The following is a 20,627-nucleotide window of genomic DNA, read 5'->3' on the forward strand; positions in this document are numbered from 1 at the left end:
ATTAGCCCGTTAATGACCAGTGGGTGTTGATACATACACAAATTTAATAATTGAATATCGTCGTTTTTTCAAGTTCTAAAGAAATATGGCATGTATCTAAGAGAAAAATGTACAAATCAGTATTATTTTCCGCTGTTTAACTCAAGTTGTTATCCTGTTTAAACAAAGGGGGCTTAAGTGGGCTAAATTCGTTTCGGTCACACTGAAAGTCAGACCAGACCGTGAAAGAAAAAATTTAACAAGAACACAAATCTAAGGAAATGAATTTTTGCGAAAAGAAAATTAAGTAATTCCCAATAATAAACAATAGAATCTGTGTGGCAACTGCAGCCCCGAACAGCAATAATGTTGCGCATCTATCAAAACTCTTACCGGTAAGCATTGTTACGTCTGAAGGCTGCAAAACCAACATTCGCTGTTTTTGGTGTGCCGATTTCGTCATCGCCCCACTCTCTTGTCTTCTAGGCGTACCGCAAAAAGGGCTGTTGTCTACTCCACGAAGGTTGCCTGCTGTAATCATTCCACGCTATGCAGCATCACCAGCCACCCACGTCGTCCGCCCCACAGCCAGCATGCCAGTGGCAGCGGTAACGGGCGCTACCGTCGACATGAAGAATTCTTGCTAGCCGGTAATCCAGCGAGGGGCTGGTCGATTCCGCCTCCGTCTCGCGGCTACGGCATGCTGGTGGTGCGCATTCTGAGGGGAGCCCTCAAGCTGCGATACCTCGTGCTGGGTGGTGCCATTGGCGGTGGCGTGTCCCTAAGCAAAGTGAGCTCACGCTTCCATTGGCGGTTATATAATATGCAAAGTGACATTTATTTTATCAAAATGCGATCTTGCAGAAATACGAGGACTGGAAGGATGGCTTGCCTGACATGAAGTGGCTGCAGGACGCCATGCCTCAGGGCGAGAGATGGAGCCAGTTCTCGAAGAATCTCCTCGAGGTCGGTGCAGTGGTCAAGAATGCAATCGATATCGGTGAGTACTAGGCTACTGATCTCCTCCCTGCCCTGCCCTCTCTGCCGTTCCCAATCTCTCTCTCTCTCTCACTTTAAATGGTCATGGTGGGGGCGGGGGCAACACCGCTCGTATGCTTACATTATACACTTCACTTGGTTCGATTTGCACATGATTGCACTTTGAATGATACTGATATTGGGGTGTTTGTTGCTTGTAGATCCGGAGCTCAAGCAGCTTGGCGAGGATAAGTTGTCGGAATGGCGCTCGTGGTTCGACAGTCGCCTGGACGATGCCATCGAAGCAGCTGACTATCAAGGAGTCCAGATTGTCGAAAGTAGGTTACACACACACACACACACACACAGACCTCCAGACATTGATCCAATTTAAAGTGAGAGAACCCAGGCCTTTGTAATCGAAACTTATTGCGAACTCTATTACAGCCAAGGAGGACCTGGCGTCCAAGACAACTGTCGCCGCCTTGGGTATCAGCACAGACGAGAGTCGCAAGAAATTTGGTATGCCTGAACAAAGCCCTCACCACACAGAAGATATTCGGAATAACGCTCTTACTCCAACAGAAATGATGCAGAACCAGGTGGAAACGCTGCAGACAGAGATCATGAATGTACAGATCAAATACCAAAAGGAGCTGGAGAAAATGGAGAAGGAGAACCGGGATCTGCGCACACAGTTTCTCCTGCTCAAAACCAACAAAAAGACCTCAGCAAAGAAGATTAAAAAGTCCCTCATCGACATGTACTCGGAGGTATTGGACGAGCTGACCGGCTACGATACGGGATATACCATGGCAGATCATCTGCCGCGTGTCGTTGTGGTCGGGGACCAGAGCAGCGGCAAGACCTCGGTGCTGGAGTCCATAGCCAAGGCTCGCATTTTTCCCCGCGGCAGTGGTGAGATGATGACTCGTGCCCCGGTCAAAGTAACGCTCGCCGAAGGACCCTATCATGTGGCCCAGTTTCGCGACTCGGAACGGGAATACGATCTGACCAAGGAGTCCGATTTGGCTGAATTGCGCCGCGAGGTCGAGTTCCGCATGCGGGCCTCTGTGCGCGGTGGCAAGACCGTGAGCAATGAGGTCATATCCATGACAGTGAAGGGCCCTGGACTTCAGCGCATGGTACTGGTGGATCTGCCGGGCATCATTTCGGTAATTATTCGAAACTCCGTTTCTCCATTCCCCCAGTCTGTAGTGCAGTGTGTTTTCTCTCAGACTATGACAGTGGACATGGCCTCGGACACAAAGGACTCTATTCACCAAATGACCAAGCACTACATGAGCAATCCAAATGCCATCATACTCTGCATTCAGGATGGATCCGTGGACGCGGAGCGCAGCAATGTCACCGACTTGGTCATGCAGTGCGATCCCCTGGGTCGACGAACCATATTTGTGCTAACCAAGGTGGACTTGGCCGAGGAGCTTGCCGATCCCGAAAGGATAAGAAAAATACTCTCTGGCAAGCTCTTCCCGATGAAGGCCCTTGGCTATTACGCTGTGGTGACAGGCCGCGGTCGCAAGGATGATAGTATAGAGGCCATACGTCAGTACGAAGAGGACTTCTTCAAGAACTCAAAGCTCTTCCAGTGAGTACACAATTCAATTCCTCGGCAAGGCTATTGTCTGAAACTAATCTCCCTTCACTTATCCCTGCCCTGCAGTCGTCGCGGCGTCATAATGCCCCACCAGGTGACCAGCCGAAACCTGAGCATGGCAGTCTCAGATCGTTTCTGGAAAATGGTGCGGGAGACCATTGAGCAGCAGGCGGATGCATTTAAGGCAACCAGATTCAATCTGGAAACGGAATGGAAAAACAACTTCCCCAGGTGAGAGGTGACCATACGATCTTTAGTCCGTTTAACGAGAATTTCAATTTATATTTAGACTGCGCGAATCTGGACGCGATGAGCTGTTCGATAAGGCCAAAGGAGAAATACTCGACGAGGTGGTTACGCTCTCCCAAATCTCCGCCAAGAAGTGGGACGACACACTCAACACTAAGCTCTGGGAGAAGCTCTCGAACTATGTGTTTGAGAACATTTATCTGCCCGCTGCTCAGTCAGGTTCTCAAAGTAATATTTTGTAGTAGTAAGCTCTTAAGTTGTAAGCCAACGCCGTCGCAAGTCGTCATCGTCGTTGGGGGCACTTCCCCCGATTCACCTGCCATGTGCTTCGTCTCTCTGTGTATTTGTTTGTTGCTGGAAGCAGTGTTCCTGCCGGAGGTCTGCCCCGGGGGAAGCACATGCCCTCCCTCACGTGTGTGGTTGTGTCTGTGGATGTCGCACCGTTTTAGCTTGTTTAATTTTGCACTTATCACGCCCTGCATTCGCATTCGAATTCCCGCGAAGGGAATCACATGCGTCGAAAATTTCAAAACCGGTTTGATGGCTTCTCCGATGCTGCCCAAATTCCAATTGAATCATGCGTGTAAATTTACTGTGTGCACTCCCCAATTCTGGCTTCATTAACACCGATTGCCTCTTCCCTTCCCAAGATTCCCAAGTGATTCAGCAGCAAGCTTTGTCGGAGCAGGCTCATGTGCAGTCATGTGCGCTGTGCGGTGCCGGAAAGCGTAAGATGGGAAGATTTACGAGCATCTGTAACGAAACCAGATTTTGGGAGCCCACAAACGCGTTTTGGGCCCAACGTTTCTAATTTGTTTTGCATTTTATGACGGATCCGTTAATTTGCTCAATGATTTACACAATTCAATAATTAAATCGAGTGACGGTAATCGATTTGGGATCTGTGTTTGAGTGCTTTGTGGCTCTGTTTACCATTCTATCATATTTGTTCCCTGTTGCCTCTTGCCTGTACCGATAAACTAATCTCTGATAATTTTCCGTCTCTTTAGATTCCTTCAACACGATGGTGGACATTAAGCTGCGTCAGTGGGCCGAGCAGGCACTGCCAGCCAAGTCCGTGGAGGCCGGCTGGGAGGCCTTGCAGCAGGAGTTCATTTCCCTGATGGACCACTCAAAGAAGTCTCAGGATCACGACGGCATTTTCGACCAGCTTAAGGCCGCAGTGGTGGACGATGCTATTAGACGGCACAGCTGGGAAGACAAGGCCATTGACATGTTGCGCGTGATACAGCTGAACACGCTGGAGGATCGCTTTGTGCACGACAAGGCGGAGTGGGACCAGGCGGTGAAGTTCCTGGAGACCTCCGTCAATGCCAAGCTCGTGCAAACGGAAGAGACACTGGCGCAGATGTTCGGACCCGGTCAAATGAGGCGCCTCACCCACTGGCAATACCTCACGCAGGATCAGCAGAAGCGGCGCAGTGTCAAAAACGAACTGGACAAGATACTCAAGAACGATTCGGTAAGCCATAAAGTAGTACATGCATCTGGAATGGAATTCTATTAATAAAATAACACTTGGTGTGTACATCCTGCATCCTTAGAAACATTTGCCCACCTTGAGCTACGACGAGCTGACGACGGTGCGTAAGAATGTGCAGCGGGAGAACGTCGATGTGGATACAGACTACATTCGTCAGACATGGTTCCCGGTGTATAGAAAGTAAGTGATGAGAGATAATGTTTTACATTTCTTCGGTATTTATTTTGCTTTCTCTCCTTCAGACACTTCCTGCATCAGGCCCTTCAGCGGGCCAAGGATTGCCGCAAGGCATATTACCTGTACACTCAGCAGGGTGCCGAGTGCGAGGTAAGCGGGAAACATATCACATTCAATTTCATTATATATATATAACCTCTCCCATACCATACAGATCTCCTGCAGTGATGTCGTGCTTTTCTGGCGCATCCAACAGGTCATCAAGATAACGGGCAATGCGCTGCGTCAGCAGGTGATCAATCGAGAGGCAAGACGGCTGGACAAGGAGATCAAGGCGGTGTTGGACGAGTTCAGCGAGGATGACGATAAAAAGGCCCATCTGTTGACCGGCAAGCGCGTGCTGCTGGCCGAGGAACTGAGTAAGTGAAACCCAAAATCGATTTTCATTCGGACGTTCTTATGGCCGCTTATTTCGTTGGACAGTCAAAGTGCGACAGATCCAGGAGAAGCTGGAGGAGTTCATCAATTCACTAAATCAGGAGAAGTAGGAGGAGAAGGGTGCCATAACCAAAGACACTGGACGACGACTCGACGCGTTACTTATTTAATTGAATAATTTAAGCTAATCTCCTGGAGAATCGAAATGCAGCTGCAGCTGATGGAAACCACATAATAAACCCCCAAAAGATTGTTAGTTTGTATTACTCAAATCGTTTTTATTGTTTTCTTGCACTCGTATTATATCATCATTCATTTAAATGTAATACGAAATAATAAGGTTTTAATTGTAATTGATAGAAGACGTAAACGTGCTTGAGTATGTAGCGGTCCGTGTGGTGTGTATCCGTTTATCTGTCTCCGCAGGTAGTATATAAGTCTGTTTGATTAAGAGCACACCGGCAGAAGGGCACTTGTTCCATATTCATAGATGCCTCATCGTTTGTTTATTTGCTCTGTCCACAATCAAACGAATGCAGCGTCGAAGTGCATTCACCCCACGACCGGTCGCTCGGTTTGATTGATTGATAAATGTATATGTATCTACATCTACTCGTATGTACAGGCTAGGCTAGGAAACAACGGATAGTACAACCACAGAGCTGCAGTATCTCTTATAAAATAAACAAATGCTTCGTCTGTTACTAGCTTCATGAACTTCATGGTTCACATTCTCTATCATATTATACATCATGTTAAATAACTGAACAAACGATTCTTAACTTGGCAGTCGACTTGTGGCCCAGCCATAGCCATGTGCACACAGCTGCTTACAGCTATCATAATAATATTAATAATGTTTTAGGCTCTCCTCTCCTCTACTCTTCTCGCTTATGCATTGCATAGCCACTAAATTCTAGTTCAACGTTGTCAACTCCACTCCACGGATCTAAAGCTTATAGAAAGGCGTAGTAACTACTCCACCACGCTGCAGACGTACTGTGCTTGTTGTTATATGGGTGTATGTGTGTATCTGTGTGAGGCACTCGATAAGGCTGAAGGCACGAACATTACACTTAGTCTAATCTTAACGTATCAAGTACTTGCGGAACGCCACGCTTCAGGGCTGTTCCCTGTCACCTGCTCAGCGCCTCCGCAGTCTCCACCCCCATCGACATCGACATGGACATGGACATCGATCTTAACATCGAGTGATTGGCAATTATTGTTGGATCCGAGCAGCAGCAGCAGAGGCGCGCGCGGCCCGTGCTCGTATCAGAAGTTGTATCTGTTGTGACGTCGACGGACGCCTCGTTGTCTGGCGGTTAATGCTGTCTATGCTGCCGGCAGGGGGGTGATCTTCTCGTTGCGTCCCTGCTCCCACCTGGCCACGTAGGTGAGGGGGTAGCAAAGGAAGGCGGACAGCAGGATGAGGCCACCGGCAAAGTAGAATGCCATGTCGTAGCTCTGGGTCGCTTCGTACAGGGCGCCTAAAAGTTAGGACGGATCACATTCAGTACATGACGCTATAGTCATTTTGAGTTGAGTGGTTAGTGGAAGACTATGACTCACCTGCAATGGGGGTGCCGAAAGTGGCCGCCAGGCCCTGGAAGAGCATAAGGAATCCGTAGGCATTAGTCAGCTTCTCGAGTCCAATCAGTTCGACGGCAATTAGCGATCGCAGCGCCGAGAAGCAGGCAATGCAGACGCCGAAGAATAAGGCAAAGATCCATTGGCTGGTGGTATTGATGACCACGCCGCTGAAAATGGTTGCAACGCCGCCGGCGGTCAAGGCGAAGTTGTTCAGCCAAAGTGGCTTGACGGCAGGAAAGGAGCTGATGGAGCCGCAAACGATCCTAGCGAAGGTGTTGACTAGGCCAATGGCAGAAAGTATAGCGGTGCCCTGATCCTGGGTCATTCCCGCGTGGACAGCACGGTCCTGCACGAAGCTGAAGGGCACAAAGAAGCCCATCATTGTCAGGAAGCCACTGACTGCCAGGCACATGAAAGACGCGGACTTCAGCAGGCTGGTGTCGAGCATTGTAGCCAGGGTGCGACGCACCGCCTCCGGGCAGATGCGGCATCCCTTCTGCCGGTCCTGCAGCATGTCCTGCTTGGTTGGCAGGCGCGTGACGGACATGTGGTAGGCCAGCGAGGTCTGGGACTGGTATTGCGGGATCCTGGTGAGCGAGCCGGAGAAGAAGATGTCGTCCCTGTACATGGGCCTCGACGAGGATGTGGCCTGTCCGTGATGGCCATCGTTGCCGGCGGCGGCGGCTGCGGCACGCTTGGCCAGGTCCTGGGGCCGACGTCCGGAGACTGTGTGGCGGCGAGCCTGAATGGTCACTGACTTGGCATCCGTCTCCAACAGGTTATCGTTCTCTGCTTCCTCCTCGTTCTCGCCCACCGTCGTCAGCTCCTTGTGCAGGTTGAAGGTCAGCTGCTGCGGATCCCCGTTGGGTGTCGTCGGCTGCGACTTGCGCAGCGCCTTCAGTTCGGTGCCCTTGCTGCCGGCCGCCGTGCCCGAGGGACGACGCTCCAGGTTCATGCCCTTGAAGATCTCCTGGGCGGTGGGGTAGTGGTTGCGCTGCGAAGCGCCCATGTATGTGTTGTGGGCAGAATTGGGCATGGAATAGGCGAAGCGACCCTCGGGCAGCGGCTTGGTGAAGGCCGCCTGGTGGAGCTGGGGCGTGGGAGCCACTGTGTTGCCGTGGCCGTTGAGCTTGCTCTTCTCCTGCTCGTCGCCAGCCTCCTCATTGGTCGCCGACAGGGTGATCGGCTGGATGGGTCGGAAGGCCAGACCGAATAGTGCGCAGGACATCACAATGATGCCCTGAATAGCCAGAGTATGGCGCCAGCCCGTCTCAAGCATAGTCTTGGTCAGCGGCGCAAACACAAAAGTGCCCACGCCGGAGCCGCACATGGCGACGCCTGTGGCTAGGGCACGCCACTTCTCGAAGTAGAAGCCAATGATTACCACCGCCGGGATGTAGACCATGCAGAAGCCGATGCCGCCCAGCACGCCGTATATGATAAACAGGAACTCCACGCTGGTGGCGAAGTACGAGAGCCCGAAGCAGATGCCAGCAAAGATGGCTCCGGTTATGGTCACTGCGCGGAAGCCGAACCGATTCGCCAGGGCGCTTACAAAGGGACCGGCCATTAGGTAGCATCCACTGAGCAGCGACGAGACAAACGACACGTACGCCTTGCTCACGTGGAACTCCGCCATGAGCTGCTGCTGAATCAGTGGGGAGCAGAAGACTATGCCGTCGATTACGGTGCAGCAAAGGAAGGAGGCCACCATCACCACCCAGGCCCAGCCGCTGTCCGGTGGCACCACAACAGCCGCCTCTTCGATTTGCTCCTCATCCTCCTGCTCTTCGTTCTCTGCCTTCTTGATGGCGATGTCCGGCTGCTTGGTCACCAGGGCGCGGGCCGATGTCAGCTCGTCCTGTGATTTCGTTTGCTGTGTGGCCATTGCTGAGCTGTGGATGGAGAGGAGAGAAGATCACAGATAAAGAGAGAGATAGAGAGAGAGAGAGAGAGAGAGGATCAGTAAAGATCTCATAGATATAGCCATCTGCCATATTGCCATTCGGGTGTTACGCAAATGTTTACCTAATCGAAATGGCCTTCGCCTTTGCCGTGGGCCGTATTGCGTATACGCCCCCAATGTCAGTCAATTCCTCATTTCCCCGAAATATTCCCATGGATATAGCTATTTTTAAGTGTCACGTGCTCCGATACCCGCACACAGTCGAACAGTTTCGAGCTCTATGCACCTGTCCGTGTATCCACGTAGCATATCTGCGATAGCCGATAGCCGAAGGTGTGCGGATTGTGAAAGCAAAAGCCTTTTGCTGTTTATCAGATCGACGTCAATCGGGGAGATGGCAAGGCCTGAGCGAAAGGGGGGTATGCCATTGTCGGGATGTCAAACGTCAGGCCAATGCCAGGGCTATACGTGTGTACATATGCCTCTAGCACTCTCGGAGTGCGTCAACAGCCGTTCGGCGATTGTCTTGCCACAACACAAATATGAAATGGAATTTTCAATTATGTATTGTATTCAAATTCATCGGAGGAGTCTCTCAGACTTAAGATCGTTCTGTATGCCAGTCACACATAGAGTACATCTCTCGGCATATACTATCTATACTATACTCGTATGTATCTGTCGGAGTAGAGTGTGGGTGGATGGATTTTGCCTTTTCTTTTTGTTATTTTTCCACGACTTGTTTGTCCACCTTCCGTGCATCTTGCGGCTAACAAACTTCTGGCCTTGAGACCTGCCCCGTTGCCTTTATCTAATCTGATCTAATTGTTGGGTCAGCAATTGTTGTAGCAGTAGCTGCCAGCGTAGATCCCGCCGCCAGATCGGCCAGAAAGCTTACAACCACTCTGTAAGCAAGCGCACGATGAGGTATCCAAAATGATCCCCCTGAAATCCCACGAAATGACAGGGCAATCAAAAAGTGTAGTGCAAGTGGCCCCGGGAGTACCCGGATAATACCGTAGATAATAGCAGAGATTGCTGCTGGCCTAAAGGTTTAAAATCAGATAAATGCCGGATAGCCGGCTGCTAATCGAGGCAGTGGCAGTGCCGTCTGGGTGTCTACGCTCCATAAATTAATTGATTACACCTCCAGATTTGGTCTTATCGCAGCGGATTTGCCTTTGGGTGCTCTAGATAGAGAGAGACTCGTACCTGGCAACGCCCATGGCAGCGGACTGGACCCACCACGTGAGCAGAGCACTCTGATAATGTCGTTTCCTTTATGGCCGAATTTCGGGTATGCCATTGACCAAGCAGAGCCAATTTATGGGATCCCATAAAGTAGCGAGAGCTGCGATAGGCCACAGAGAAACAGAAACAGTCGCCGGTAACCCTTGTGGAACTCTTGTTTGTTATGCAATCCAGAAGTCTGGCCTCCCCCTCCCCTCCCTGTCCAACCCAAGCGCCACCTCAAACAAACACACCCATCGAAGCCCGATCCGCGCCTCGTATTTCAGATTTTGTTGTTTTCAGTTTCATGCCTAAATGACCACGTGGCAGATGGAGGGTACCGGTACCTCGTGGCACTGCTGGGATGAGGAAGCACTGCGGCTCGAGGCACGGCACTTGGAGGAAGGGAAGCCCTTCAAGTATCGAACCATAACTGGCTTGCAACAGCCCCCAGCCCCCAGACCCCAGACCCCAGCGAAAACACCAGCCACAGTGGATGTGGAAACGCCTATAAATAGACCCTAGCATTGACTTGTTGCCCGCCCGATCCCATCCCATATTGCGGCTAAAGCCATGTCGAAAATGTTTCTTGAGGTACAAATTGGAGCAGGACGCGCCCAGACAAAGTCTTTCCTAAGTTTGCCCTATGGCTGGGGGTATGAATACTATCTTCAGGGGTCTGGGTCTGTCAGCGTTTAATCTATGTCCTGCGGTATAGAAATCGATTTATATTTTTCTTTAATCCGAGCGACCTGATTCCCTTCGGCTTGGTAAGAGTATTCCAGTTTTGATCTACTGAAAATCCTATTTTCATTCTCACTCTTTTCTGTTTTGTTTGCTCTGTGGGTTTGGCTTTGGCCCCGCATGTGCTGGATAATGTGACACGGCGGCTCCTGGCTCCTGTGACCTCCCGCTGCGAGCAAACAGTGCCTGCCTCCCGCCCATCCATCATCCGTGAATGGCAAAGCACTTGGCAGAGCAGGAGGTGGTGGCCAGTGAATGACCAGGGGGACGGAAGGTCAACAGTTGTCAGCGCCAATTGTGACTGTTGACAGCGTTTAAATTGATGCCCGATGTCGATTGATCTAATAAATGTTATAGGTGGTAATCCGCACATATGGTGTCCAAGTGGAAGGGCAGGGGCAGACACTGAGGACAGAAAAAAAAACACAGATAGAGAGACAGACAGACAGACTGACAAACAAACGGAAGGACGGACAATCAGTCTAAGAGGGAGACGTAGATGTTTTCCTTTCGTCGGGTTTTACTTGAGGCATGGCATGCACATCCGTGACTCCGAGTGCGCGTATATCCAAGTATTTGTATCTTTTTCTCTGTCTCCCTTTGAGTCTGCTTGTGTGTGAGTGTTTGTGTGCCGCACATACATATGTGGCACTATCCCGTCTCTTCATCCATCCATCTGTCATATGTAGTACATGGCTCTTTTATTTTTAACATGCAACTTTAGGCGTCCCGTCCCGTCCGGTTCTTCGTCGAGTGCAGTGCGTGGCGGACCCATTTAGATGGTATGTTGCCATTGCCATTGCCTTCGAGAGACAGGTTCCACATCACATCCAGCTCTCGTTGCGGAGCGCCGCAATTTGTAGGTACAAGTGAAGCAATCGTTAAGCGACTTTATGCTCAAAATATTAATTAGCTGGCCTAGAGGCAGGTCCGCCCCGAAATGGTGCGAGCGAGCGCCCCTTAAATGGCAGCACCTCGAGTGCCTCGAATGTCTGGAGGAGCAACGGATACACCGATTCCAACAGACAGACAGACAGACAAAACACACCGAATCGTGTATGCCCTGGGAAGCTAGAAGACACTTGGCAATCCCACACTCCACTCCACTCGAAGTGTTCCCATTTCGGAACTCATTTGGAGACACTTCAGAGCAGCTGCTGCTCAAGTCAAGTTCATTGTACGGCAGGCGGCCTTTCACCCAGAGCGGGTACAAGGAGAGTGCGATATCTTATAGTATAGTTCCACTGGAAACTTGTATCTTTCGGGGCTTCTGTTTGTCGCTGACATAGTTCTCTCTATCTCATGCGGGACGACAGACAGACAGCCTATACTATCTGCCGCCAGCTGTTGGCGCGTTGACCACACTATCGGCACGAACAAAGGCCCCCGCGACAATTAGTGGAGCGATCAATGATCGTATGGAGGGGTTCGCTCGGACGGGGTCTAGGGTCCGTGGTCCGTGATCGGTGATCGGTGGGTCCACTCTTTTGTCGGAAGTAGAGCATGGTGTATTCATAATCAATTAACATGTTTAAATTATGGAAAATAAGTGTAAGTCGCGCAATTACGAGACTATTCCTATGCCCAAATGCCTTTCAAATGGAAATCGAGAGTCGTCGATCGGTCATTGGGGGGCATCGAGATTGGAGGAGGGTAGCAGGTCGTGATTTGTTGTGTATAGTATGTAAATTTTTATTTATACACTCGTTTATTGGGTTATCTGCACGTGGCTTTGCTTTGTCAGGCACTTCCCAAACACTTACATGACGCACAGCCTCCAGCCTCTGATTCGGATTCCGTTTCACATCTCACATCTCACGGCTCTGTTTGAGTTTTCAACTGACCCCGAATCGGGCCGATCTGATCTGATTTGATCCGATCAGACCCCGACATTGGCGCCAAAATGTTGTTGCCTTTGTGTTCTGTTTGCTGTTTTTCGCCTCGGTTCGGTTTCAATCCCAGTTCCAATTCCAATTCTCCCATCTGATAAGCAGAGCAAGGAAGCAAACAGACTGCCACTGCAACTGCAGTCAAGAGCTGTCTTTAATCAGCTGTACCCGCAAATATTGACAATCCGATTATCTTGGGTGTGTGTGGAAAAATTTCCAAGATTCCCAAAACACTTGGTTGTGGAATCTTTCCTTTCGGAAATCTCCGAACTCTCCGAACGACTTAGCCCGGCACGGCACGCAAGCGCACTCAACCGAATCGCTGTGGAGTGAGAAATCCGAATCCCCAACCGCAAGAATTCTTCAAATTTTCTGTTTTGTGGATATTTGGCAATGAGTGGGGCATTGTAAATGCAGAAAACATGTTTACCGAATGCCTAATATCAGTATAATTCAGATTTCTATTTCTATTTTTTCTGGCTCCTAATTAAAAGCAAAATTCGAGTATCGAAAAGTAGTTTTCAACATGCCAATCTCTTGGCCAGACCAGAGCTCTGAATATGACTCTGTCTCTGGCTCCGACGCATATTGATTAATTACCAAGAAACGCAATTAGTGGTTGGGGGGGAAAATTAGGTCATTGGCATCTTGCAGTTCTAATGCTTCTCACGCGGGCGTCACGGCCCATTGATATGGATATGAATATGGATGTACTGGGGTTTTGGGTTTCGATTGCGTTCGATGTGCGGACGTGTGGGGGAACATTAGCCATTAGCACTGTTTTGTTTGCTTTTTACCGGCAACCGGTTGTCCAAATCGAAATCATTTGGAGCCACGCGAAGAGAACCTTGGGCGAATGCCAAAAACTGGATTGGATCGCTGACTCACGAGAGGGACAGGCCCCGACGAGATCAACTCTTCGGATTTGCATTTGAAGTGGTTCTGCAATCCAGCCTGTTCTTCTGTATCTTGCAGATACTTACGGGTGCTAGCTCAGAGACTTAGTAAGTAAAATCGATCTAATGTAAGCTCATTTTCTTTGTTCAAGTTCAGGGAGAGGCAACGCAGCAGAAACAAGGCAACAAAGACACGGCTACGAAATTGCGCCACAAAAGGCGCTCGAAAGCCATTTGCGTGTGCGTTGTGCTGCCGGTTCCTGGTATTGGGGTAAAGTAAAGCCTCATCGTTTCCCTTTTGGCCACAGCCGAACTCCACTGGTGACTCTACTGGAGTTCTGCCTCACGCTGTGTGCTGTGTTTTTGGCCACAAACCAAACCCGTTTTGAGCCAGGCCAGGCGAGGGCCCAGTGAGAGGGCCAAGAACGCGGCCAGATGGGCGTTCGGTTCGGTTCGCGCTGCATCAGTGGTTTGTCTGTGAGCGATCTTACCTCTATGTTTCCTCTACGTTGCGGCGTTGCAGCCCTCGGAGTTTTCTGGGGGACTCGAGTGCGATTACGAGTGTTCTAAAACAGAGTTCTGTTCTTATTTTTGGCGCGCTGCAAAGAATTTTGTGTGTGGTGTGAGAAAACGAAAGTAAGCGGCGGGGCGGTGGCGCGTCGCGGGGACGCCGACACAGTAAAAGCGAAAGTTAAAAGTCAACGGCAGCAGCACCAACAGCAGCAGCAACAACGTGCGGGACGGACAGAAGAAGAAGAAGCAGGATCGGCCTGAAGCGAAACAACACGCCGCTTATAAATACTTCTGGCACATATGTATGTACGCGGTACATATATGTATCAGTATCAGTGATTATACATATGTCTGCCTCTATATGTACATATATGTATGTAGGCGTGTGCGTACGGGTCGGTACTATACATATATGTGGAGCATATAAATGGGCGCTGCGCTACTGTTGTGTTCTGTTGTTGCTCTGGTGTGGTGTTGCTTTCTTCGTGTTGTGGTTTGGGGTTTGGGGTTTGGGGTTTGGGGTTCGAATCGTGTCCGACTATTTGCTACTATTTGCTTTACTTGTTTCCTTTTCGAAATGCTGCCGCACGGGGGCCTGATCTGATCCGCCTCTTAAAGCGATGCGAGCGACGCGACGGACTGATGATAACTGAGGGGAAAATCAGAATGTGTTGGCAGTATAAACCACACAGCACAAAAAAAAGCAGCAACAGCAGCGGTGGCAGCAGCAGCGGCAGTTTATCAGCCAGAGAATGTCTGTGTGTGTGTGTGTGTTTTCGTGTGTGTGTGGTGCTCAGGTTATGCTGAATGGGGAATGGTTCGCTCCGATCAGGTCAACCATCCAGAGTTACAGACCAAAAATTCCCCGAGAGCCACTGCAGCACGAGCTTCAGGATGATGGCCAGTAGAAAAAAGAGTTCGAGAGAGTGACAGTGACAGAGACAGAGACGTAGACGTAGATGGATTGGAAAGGAAGAGAGTGAAAGAGAGAGCGCTTGCCGGTTGCATGTGTGTGTTTGTGTATGTGCGAGACTGAACTCTCCGAACCAAAATGGCACGAGAACTTCCCGACGTATACGCAATGCAAAGAAGCAACTAGTTGCTGCTTCTGCCTGTGTCTCTTTTTCTTTTTCTGTTTCTTTTTTGTTTTTTTTTCTGCTTCCCTTTCCTCTTGTATCATCATTTGGGAGTGTTTCTCGGTGTGTTCTCTCTTCATACCATACCCCGCCTCCGTAGAGCACAAGGGTATATTGAACATACATATGTACATGTGTGTCAGACAAATGATAGGTACAATTTTGGATCTATTAATAAAACAAATAAAACCGATTAGCGGGTATTTTAAAGTCGGAATGTTGATTCTTTGACTCTCTCACTGGTTAAAGACTTTTCCAGAGAAAACATCAACTTCAAAAACATTGTTTTTTCTGCCTCAAATTATGCCAAGCAAACAACAGCATGTGTATGTGTTCGTGCTTCTCCTGCTGTGATGGGCTGTGCTGGTGTTGGTGTGCGGCGTTTTTGGCTTTTTCCACTACCAAAAAGATAAACTCGAAACTGTGAATGGCACCCATTCATATTCTGGGTACTTCAGCACAGCGGCTTTGGCTCTCCAACAGGTTACCGGTGTCTTCGCCGCACTCCACGCGCACAACAAAGATGGCCGAAACCGGCAATTGGGCAATTGGGGAAATTGTTTTCACAAATTGTGAAATAGATAAACTTTTTGGGTGTGATACAATTAGTCGGACGCAGAAACGGAGAAAAACCGAAAGTGATATGCCGTGTTGAATTCATTAAAAGGGCCATACCATTAACTGACAGTGGTAGACGGTTTTTTTTGTGTGGCGGTTAGAGCAAGTGTACTAGCATGGGACTATGAATATTCTTTATCTGTCTGCCACTTATCCGGCTAAGCCAGTTTTATCTCGATTATTCTCGAACTTTAGACGCACGCGCCCCTTAATGAATTCTTCGTTGAGTACACGTCTGGTATCCATATCATTTCGGCAAAATTTTCTATTTCTCGTATTCATATCGAGGCAACGAATCATCCAATTTTTCGGTGACTTTGAGTTCTGATTGATAAGCCGCCACACTGCCCCGCCGGAAACCCCTTGGTGCAGTGATAAGCACCTCAAATTATATGACCATGGGTGCCTGGAACGTCATAAAAATATACATTAGATTAGACAAATTAAGTATTTTCAGTACTGGCACCTAAAATCGTACCTAACCTAAGTGGATTTGAGTTATTTCCTAATCTTCTCATTGATTGAACCAACAAAGTGTGGGTACAATAAATATGTACATGCACGATGTCACCAGAAAACATAAATGTGTAAAAACAATATTTAAATATATTTATGCTGTGCAATATTCTGACGCATCGATCCTTTATCAGTTCAATGCCATTTTACAATCATGCGTAAGCTGTTTATGCATTAAATCGTATTTTAAGCTCGGATTCTGGACGCTGAATCGAAAACAACTCAGCAACCCGATGCTACCGAACGACAACGACAATGATGAATCATAATTTGGTGGGGCTTAAAGGATTCCGGATCAGCATCCAGAAACTTAGTTCAAAAACTGGATTAAAGACGACTTTATGTGCAGCTCTATAATGGCCTAAAAAACTTGCGAATGCAATTTAATTTTAAATATGTATTTTGAAGATTGAAAATCTGTTATTTACAGAGCTGCATTCTGACAAATCTTTCTTTCATATCGATGATCATCGAAAGGCCTAGACCAGTGCTGAATCACGCCGGTATTTCATAATACTATTCTACACTTCAAAATCACTCTAGTCTGAAAGACTACAGTCAAATCCAATAAATGCAATTATTCTAATTATGCAAATCAAGTAGGAAATTGATTCACCTATCGTATAAAATTAAGTGGGCATGGCTAAATGTTCTATATAGCTAGTAATATTCGACGGAAGAAAGAATAACCAGGAATTAGTCGTCATAACCGGTTAACAACAATGAGTCCCATTCCATGCAAACATACCCTGGGGGAAAAGGATATTATAGAATTGAGAAAATGTTTGTCATCCCAGGGTCCGTAGGCATCAGGATCGAGATAAATATATACAAGATACTAATAATATTCATGAATATGTCTAAAGAATATCAATTTGAGAAAAGGTCTTTATAAATAACGTTTTATCTTCATATAAAATTATCGAAATAGGGTGTACAAAGGCCTATACACGCATCCTGTCTTTAAATACCAGCAACACTGCGACTGTTTTTTTGTTGAACTATTTTGTTTATGCCTTGTTTTAGTCAAAATACAATAAAAGCAAGTATTAAGAATACGCCAGTTAACTAGAAAATTGTTTCATCAATGGCCTAAAATTACGTGGGCAAAACTAAAGGTTTTAGTTAGCCAGACACTACCCCAAACAAATCAAATGGAATATTGGACCTCGACTTCTAAGCAGCTGCATTTCGAAGTGTTTGGCAAATGCGGCTTTGAGGACGGGACTCTAGTTGAAATCTCGGGGCCAAGCAATAGCGGTAAGAGTCTTGTGATGCAGAAGCTAATAGCGCATTGCTTGGCTCCCTACAAGTACGGAGGCAGGCAATGGAGCGTTGCATTAATCAGTCTCAGCCACAAAGTTAATACGGAGTCATTGGAAGAAGCCGTCAGAGCAGAGCTGCGGGATTGGACTGGATCTGGATTGGAGGATGTACCCACTGAGGCCGAGCAGGCAGAGATATCGAAGGAATGTGCCCGTAAAGTTAAGTTCATTAATTGCTTCTCAACCGAAGACGTGATAAACGGCCTCAGACAAGCTAAGTGGTCCTATGTGGCAGGCCAGAATATCGAACTGATTGCCTTGGATACTCTGAGTGAGTTCTACTGGCTAGACTTTCGTACTAAGAAAGAACAACTCAGCAAATACAGGTATTACAAGCAGTGGCAGACAAGACTAGGACAGGCCTGCAAGGATTCTTTTGTTTGCGGCATGTACACGGTGGACAGCAGTTTTCTGGAGAACAGATATGGAGATTCAGGACTGACTATGAAAATTAACTATTCTGTGAAATTAACCAAAAATCGCGGGAAGCATACACTGAATGGCAAGCCAATTTCTTTTAAAGACAATGTGTGAAATCATGTGATAGATATTAAAAAATACATATTTTAATTATATTAAATATTAAAATCAAGGAATTGCGCAGCTCATGAGAACCATATCGTGATTTTTTTTTAAGTGAAGATGAAGGATAGGATGGATCTACAAGAAGATCTATTGGTTATTTATTCCGCGGTTTAACTTAAGTTTTTGTCTTTTAAATAAAGGAGCGTAAGTGGGCCTCCTAGTGGTGGCAAAAAGTTTAGTTATGGTTGCTTTTTCGATTTACCCCTGTTCTGCCTGTCAACTATCACCACTTATTACTAGTAGCGTAATAAATTTGGCTGAGGGAAAAGGAGCAAAAATAAATCCTTCAAGCAAGTATTTAAAAAAAATGTTATCATTAGATCAAACAGTTTAATAATTGTGGAAATATAGCCTATAACATGCTGCTAGTGGTAATCTAATGTAAGCCAAAACATCGATGACATCAATGTTAACATCGATGTTTCTCCAGCTCTAGCTGACAACCCTGCGACAAAGTTTTATGAGAAAAAAATATTAATTAAGTAGAAAATGTGGTTTAAGTTGCTTATTATTGCAACGTTCGTTGCGTTGAGCAGCTGCGAAATCGTTATTGGCCAGGACGAGCTGGTGGATGAGGTCTCAGGGCTGTACACAATCGAAGGCCGAGTTTCTCCACCAGACACTATTCTGGGACCAGGGCAAGGTGCAGGCGGTGCCCTAAATAAAGATGAGAATAAATGGCAAGTGGATGTGACAATAACCATCAATGATGGCGAGTACAAGGGTTTCGTGCGCGAAGATGGCCAGTTCATCATCAGCGGAGTGCCTTCCGGCAGCTATGTGCTGGACGTCCATCATCCTGACGTGTTCTACGAGCCTGTGAGTACTACTGTACCTGTAGACCTAATAGACATTTCATGCTGTAACGAGTCCAATACAATATCTTTTTAGGTTCGTGTGGAAATCAATCCCAAGGGAAAGTTCCGTGCGCGCAAGGTGAACTTTGTCCAGCCAGCGCAAATCATGCAGGTGGCCTACCCTCTGAGAATGAAGCCACTGATGCCATTCAAGTATTTCCAGACACGAGAGCAGTGGAAGGTGGGCAGCGATAAAGGCCAGAGTTGAAGAGAACCATATATTTTATTTTATTCATATTTTCCTGCAGATAACCGACTTTATGTTCAGCCCCATGGTGCTGATGATGGTTCTTCCTTTGCTGCTCATGCTGGTGCTGCCCAAGATGATCAATGACCCCGAAACTAAGAAAGAGATTGACAACTTGCAGTTCCCCAAGGTAACTAAAATGCATTGTTCAAATTGATATTACTGATGCAATCCATTTGCTTTACAGATGACCAACGATATGCCCGAGATCAGCGAGATGTTGACCTCATTTCTGACGGGTAAACAGCCCGAGCCCAAGGAGAAGAAGCCGCTTCCAGCCAGCAGGCAGACGAAGAAGCGTAAAGATCAATAAGTGTTCATGTTGAATTAAATATAAGTTTAAAGAGCCAGCCCGCACTCGAGTAATAGTCAATGTCAGTTCGAGCAAAATACAACATATTCATACCAATTCAACGATTTTTTATTTAAGAAATCCAACCGTCTTGGGCCGCTTAGGTCCCACACGCTCCTCCTCCTGCTTCAGCACCTTTGCGAGTAGCGTGTTCAGTTGTTCGCCAATCGACAGACCGAGATTCAGGCAATTGCGCATGGTATCTCTGTGCATAGCGCCGCCGCCAGTCATGTGGGAGCCGGAAAGGAAAGCTGCCAGTATTTATTAGCAAGAGTTTCGTAAGATTGGGCTAGTCTGCATCTTACCTTCTCCATTCCGCATCGATACGGATATAACTATGCTGACAGTGCTGCAAGCCTCCTCCTCCGCTGAGGGATCAACAAGGCAATAGTCGCCGATTTTGCACACAGTGACCAGCAGGGGAACCGTATCAATGGTTAGTCGTGTGCAGTCGTACGGATTGTCTGATATACTGAGATCCGTGACGCCGGCATCCAATAGGGAGGCAGTTACTCGCGGCAGTTTTGTGTTGTGCAACGCTGCCTTGGCGGCCAGGGAAACGGCGTCGTGAAGATTTCCACCGCACTCGAGTATCTACAAATAAAAGCTACATAAAACAAGGACATGGGGAACCAGCATTTACATACCAAGATGTCAATATAGAGCTTCCAGCACTGCTGACCCGGTATAAGGCACAATGTGCGATAGTCAAAGGCTAAAGGGGATTCGTAGGCATTTTCCAGAGCGAGCACCAGCTCCTGGGCCAGGTCTGAGCCGCCGCGACCCTCAAACTCTGGCGTGGCATTAGCAGAGCTGGAAAGATAACAGATGTATATTGCAGTCGGAGTATAGCACAGCTATAGCTGAACGTACCAATCCACAAAGAACTCGAGTTTACCGAACTCCGGAGTCAAGGGATCGGGCACATCGATTTCTGTCTTGATGCCCACGAGGATGTCCGTGTTGGCTAAGCGGAGACGAGCCGATCCACTCGCGTTGCTCACCAGCCCAGTCTCCAGCTCCATGGGCCGGTAATCCCGACGAGACCGCCCATCGCAGCGAAAATCCTCCTGGCATAGGACCATTCACATTAATTACAGGACCCATTACTGCTGGCCGTAACCTACCTCTACGCCATGCAATATAAACGTTTTCTCGGCTTCGCTAAGTGCAACGTACGCCATAATCAAAATCAAAAGTCCAAAATTATTTTAAAACTCAACCAAAACAAACATGTGCCACTGCTGCTATCGATAGCCGTAAGTAAATAGATA

At 47.9% G+C, this 20,627-nt stretch overlaps 4 protein-coding genes across 8 annotated transcripts; 2 read left to right on the top strand and 2 right to left on the bottom strand.

Annotated features, from left to right (window-relative positions):
- The first annotated feature begins 202 nt into the window (after window positions 1-202).
- Window positions 203-5,212, top strand: LOC108158573 (dynamin-like 120 kDa protein, mitochondrial). Of its 4 annotated transcripts, none has more exons than XM_017291009.2 (14): window positions 203-374; window positions 466-769; window positions 844-979; window positions 1,179-1,295; window positions 1,405-1,479; window positions 1,543-2,132; window positions 2,196-2,569; window positions 2,645-2,809; window positions 2,868-3,055; window positions 3,838-4,310; window positions 4,393-4,511; window positions 4,574-4,658; window positions 4,723-4,927; window positions 4,992-5,212. In XM_017291009.2, exons 1-14 carry the CDS (start codon window positions 346-348, stop codon window positions 5,054-5,056), a joined length of 2,925 nt encoding a protein of 974 aa, XP_017146498.1. In that variant the 5' UTR covers window positions 203-345; the 3' UTR covers window positions 5,057-5,212. The 4 variants fall into 4 exon arrangements, with proteins under 4 accessions (XP_017146498.1, XP_017146499.1, XP_017146500.1 ...); XM_017291010.2 differs by having other exon boundaries at window positions 2,868-3,046; XM_017291011.2 differs by lacking the exon at window positions 1,179-1,295 and having other exon boundaries at window positions 204-374.
- Window positions 5,204-14,378, bottom strand: LOC108158574 (monocarboxylate transporter 3). Of its 2 annotated transcripts, XM_017291013.2 has the most exons (4): window positions 14,279-14,378; window positions 13,696-13,803; window positions 6,519-8,434; window positions 5,204-6,436 (listed from the first exon to the last, which is right to left on the bottom strand). In XM_017291013.2, the coding sequence occupies exons 3-4, from the start codon at window positions 8,425-8,427 to the stop codon at window positions 6,282-6,284; spliced, it is 2,064 nt and encodes a 687-aa protein (XP_017146502.1). In that variant the 5' UTR covers window positions 8,428-8,434; window positions 13,696-13,803; window positions 14,279-14,378; the 3' UTR covers window positions 5,204-6,281. The 2 variants fall into 2 exon arrangements, with proteins under 2 accessions (XP_017146502.1, XP_017146503.1); XM_017291014.2 differs by lacking the exon at window positions 13,696-13,803 and having other exon boundaries at window positions 14,279-14,375.
- Window positions 14,379-18,313: 3,935 nt separating this feature from the next.
- On the top strand, window positions 18,314-19,410 carry LOC108158579 (ER membrane protein complex subunit 7 homolog). The gene is made up of 4 exons (XM_017291022.2): window positions 18,314-18,716; window positions 18,789-18,935; window positions 19,003-19,131; window positions 19,189-19,410. The coding sequence occupies exons 1-4, from the start codon at window positions 18,387-18,389 to the stop codon at window positions 19,312-19,314; spliced, it is 732 nt and encodes a 243-aa protein (XP_017146511.1). The 5' UTR covers window positions 18,314-18,386; the 3' UTR covers window positions 19,315-19,410.
- LOC108158578 (exosome complex exonuclease RRP42) lies at window positions 19,405-20,621 on the bottom strand. The gene is made up of 5 exons (XM_017291021.2): window positions 20,481-20,621; window positions 20,227-20,423; window positions 20,001-20,166; window positions 19,659-19,947; window positions 19,405-19,604 (listed from the first exon to the last, which is right to left on the bottom strand). The coding sequence occupies exons 1-5, from the start codon at window positions 20,535-20,537 to the stop codon at window positions 19,423-19,425; spliced, it is 891 nt and encodes a 296-aa protein (XP_017146510.1). The 5' UTR covers window positions 20,538-20,621; the 3' UTR covers window positions 19,405-19,422.
- Window positions 20,622-20,627: the final 6 nt, after the last annotated feature.

The sequence above is a fragment of the Drosophila miranda genome, chromosome 3 (genome assembly GCF_003369915.1).
Source record: "Drosophila miranda strain MSH22 chromosome 3, D.miranda_PacBio2.1, whole genome shotgun sequence".
In the NCBI taxonomy this organism is placed as follows: domain Eukaryota; kingdom Metazoa; phylum Arthropoda; class Insecta; order Diptera; family Drosophilidae; genus Drosophila; species Drosophila miranda.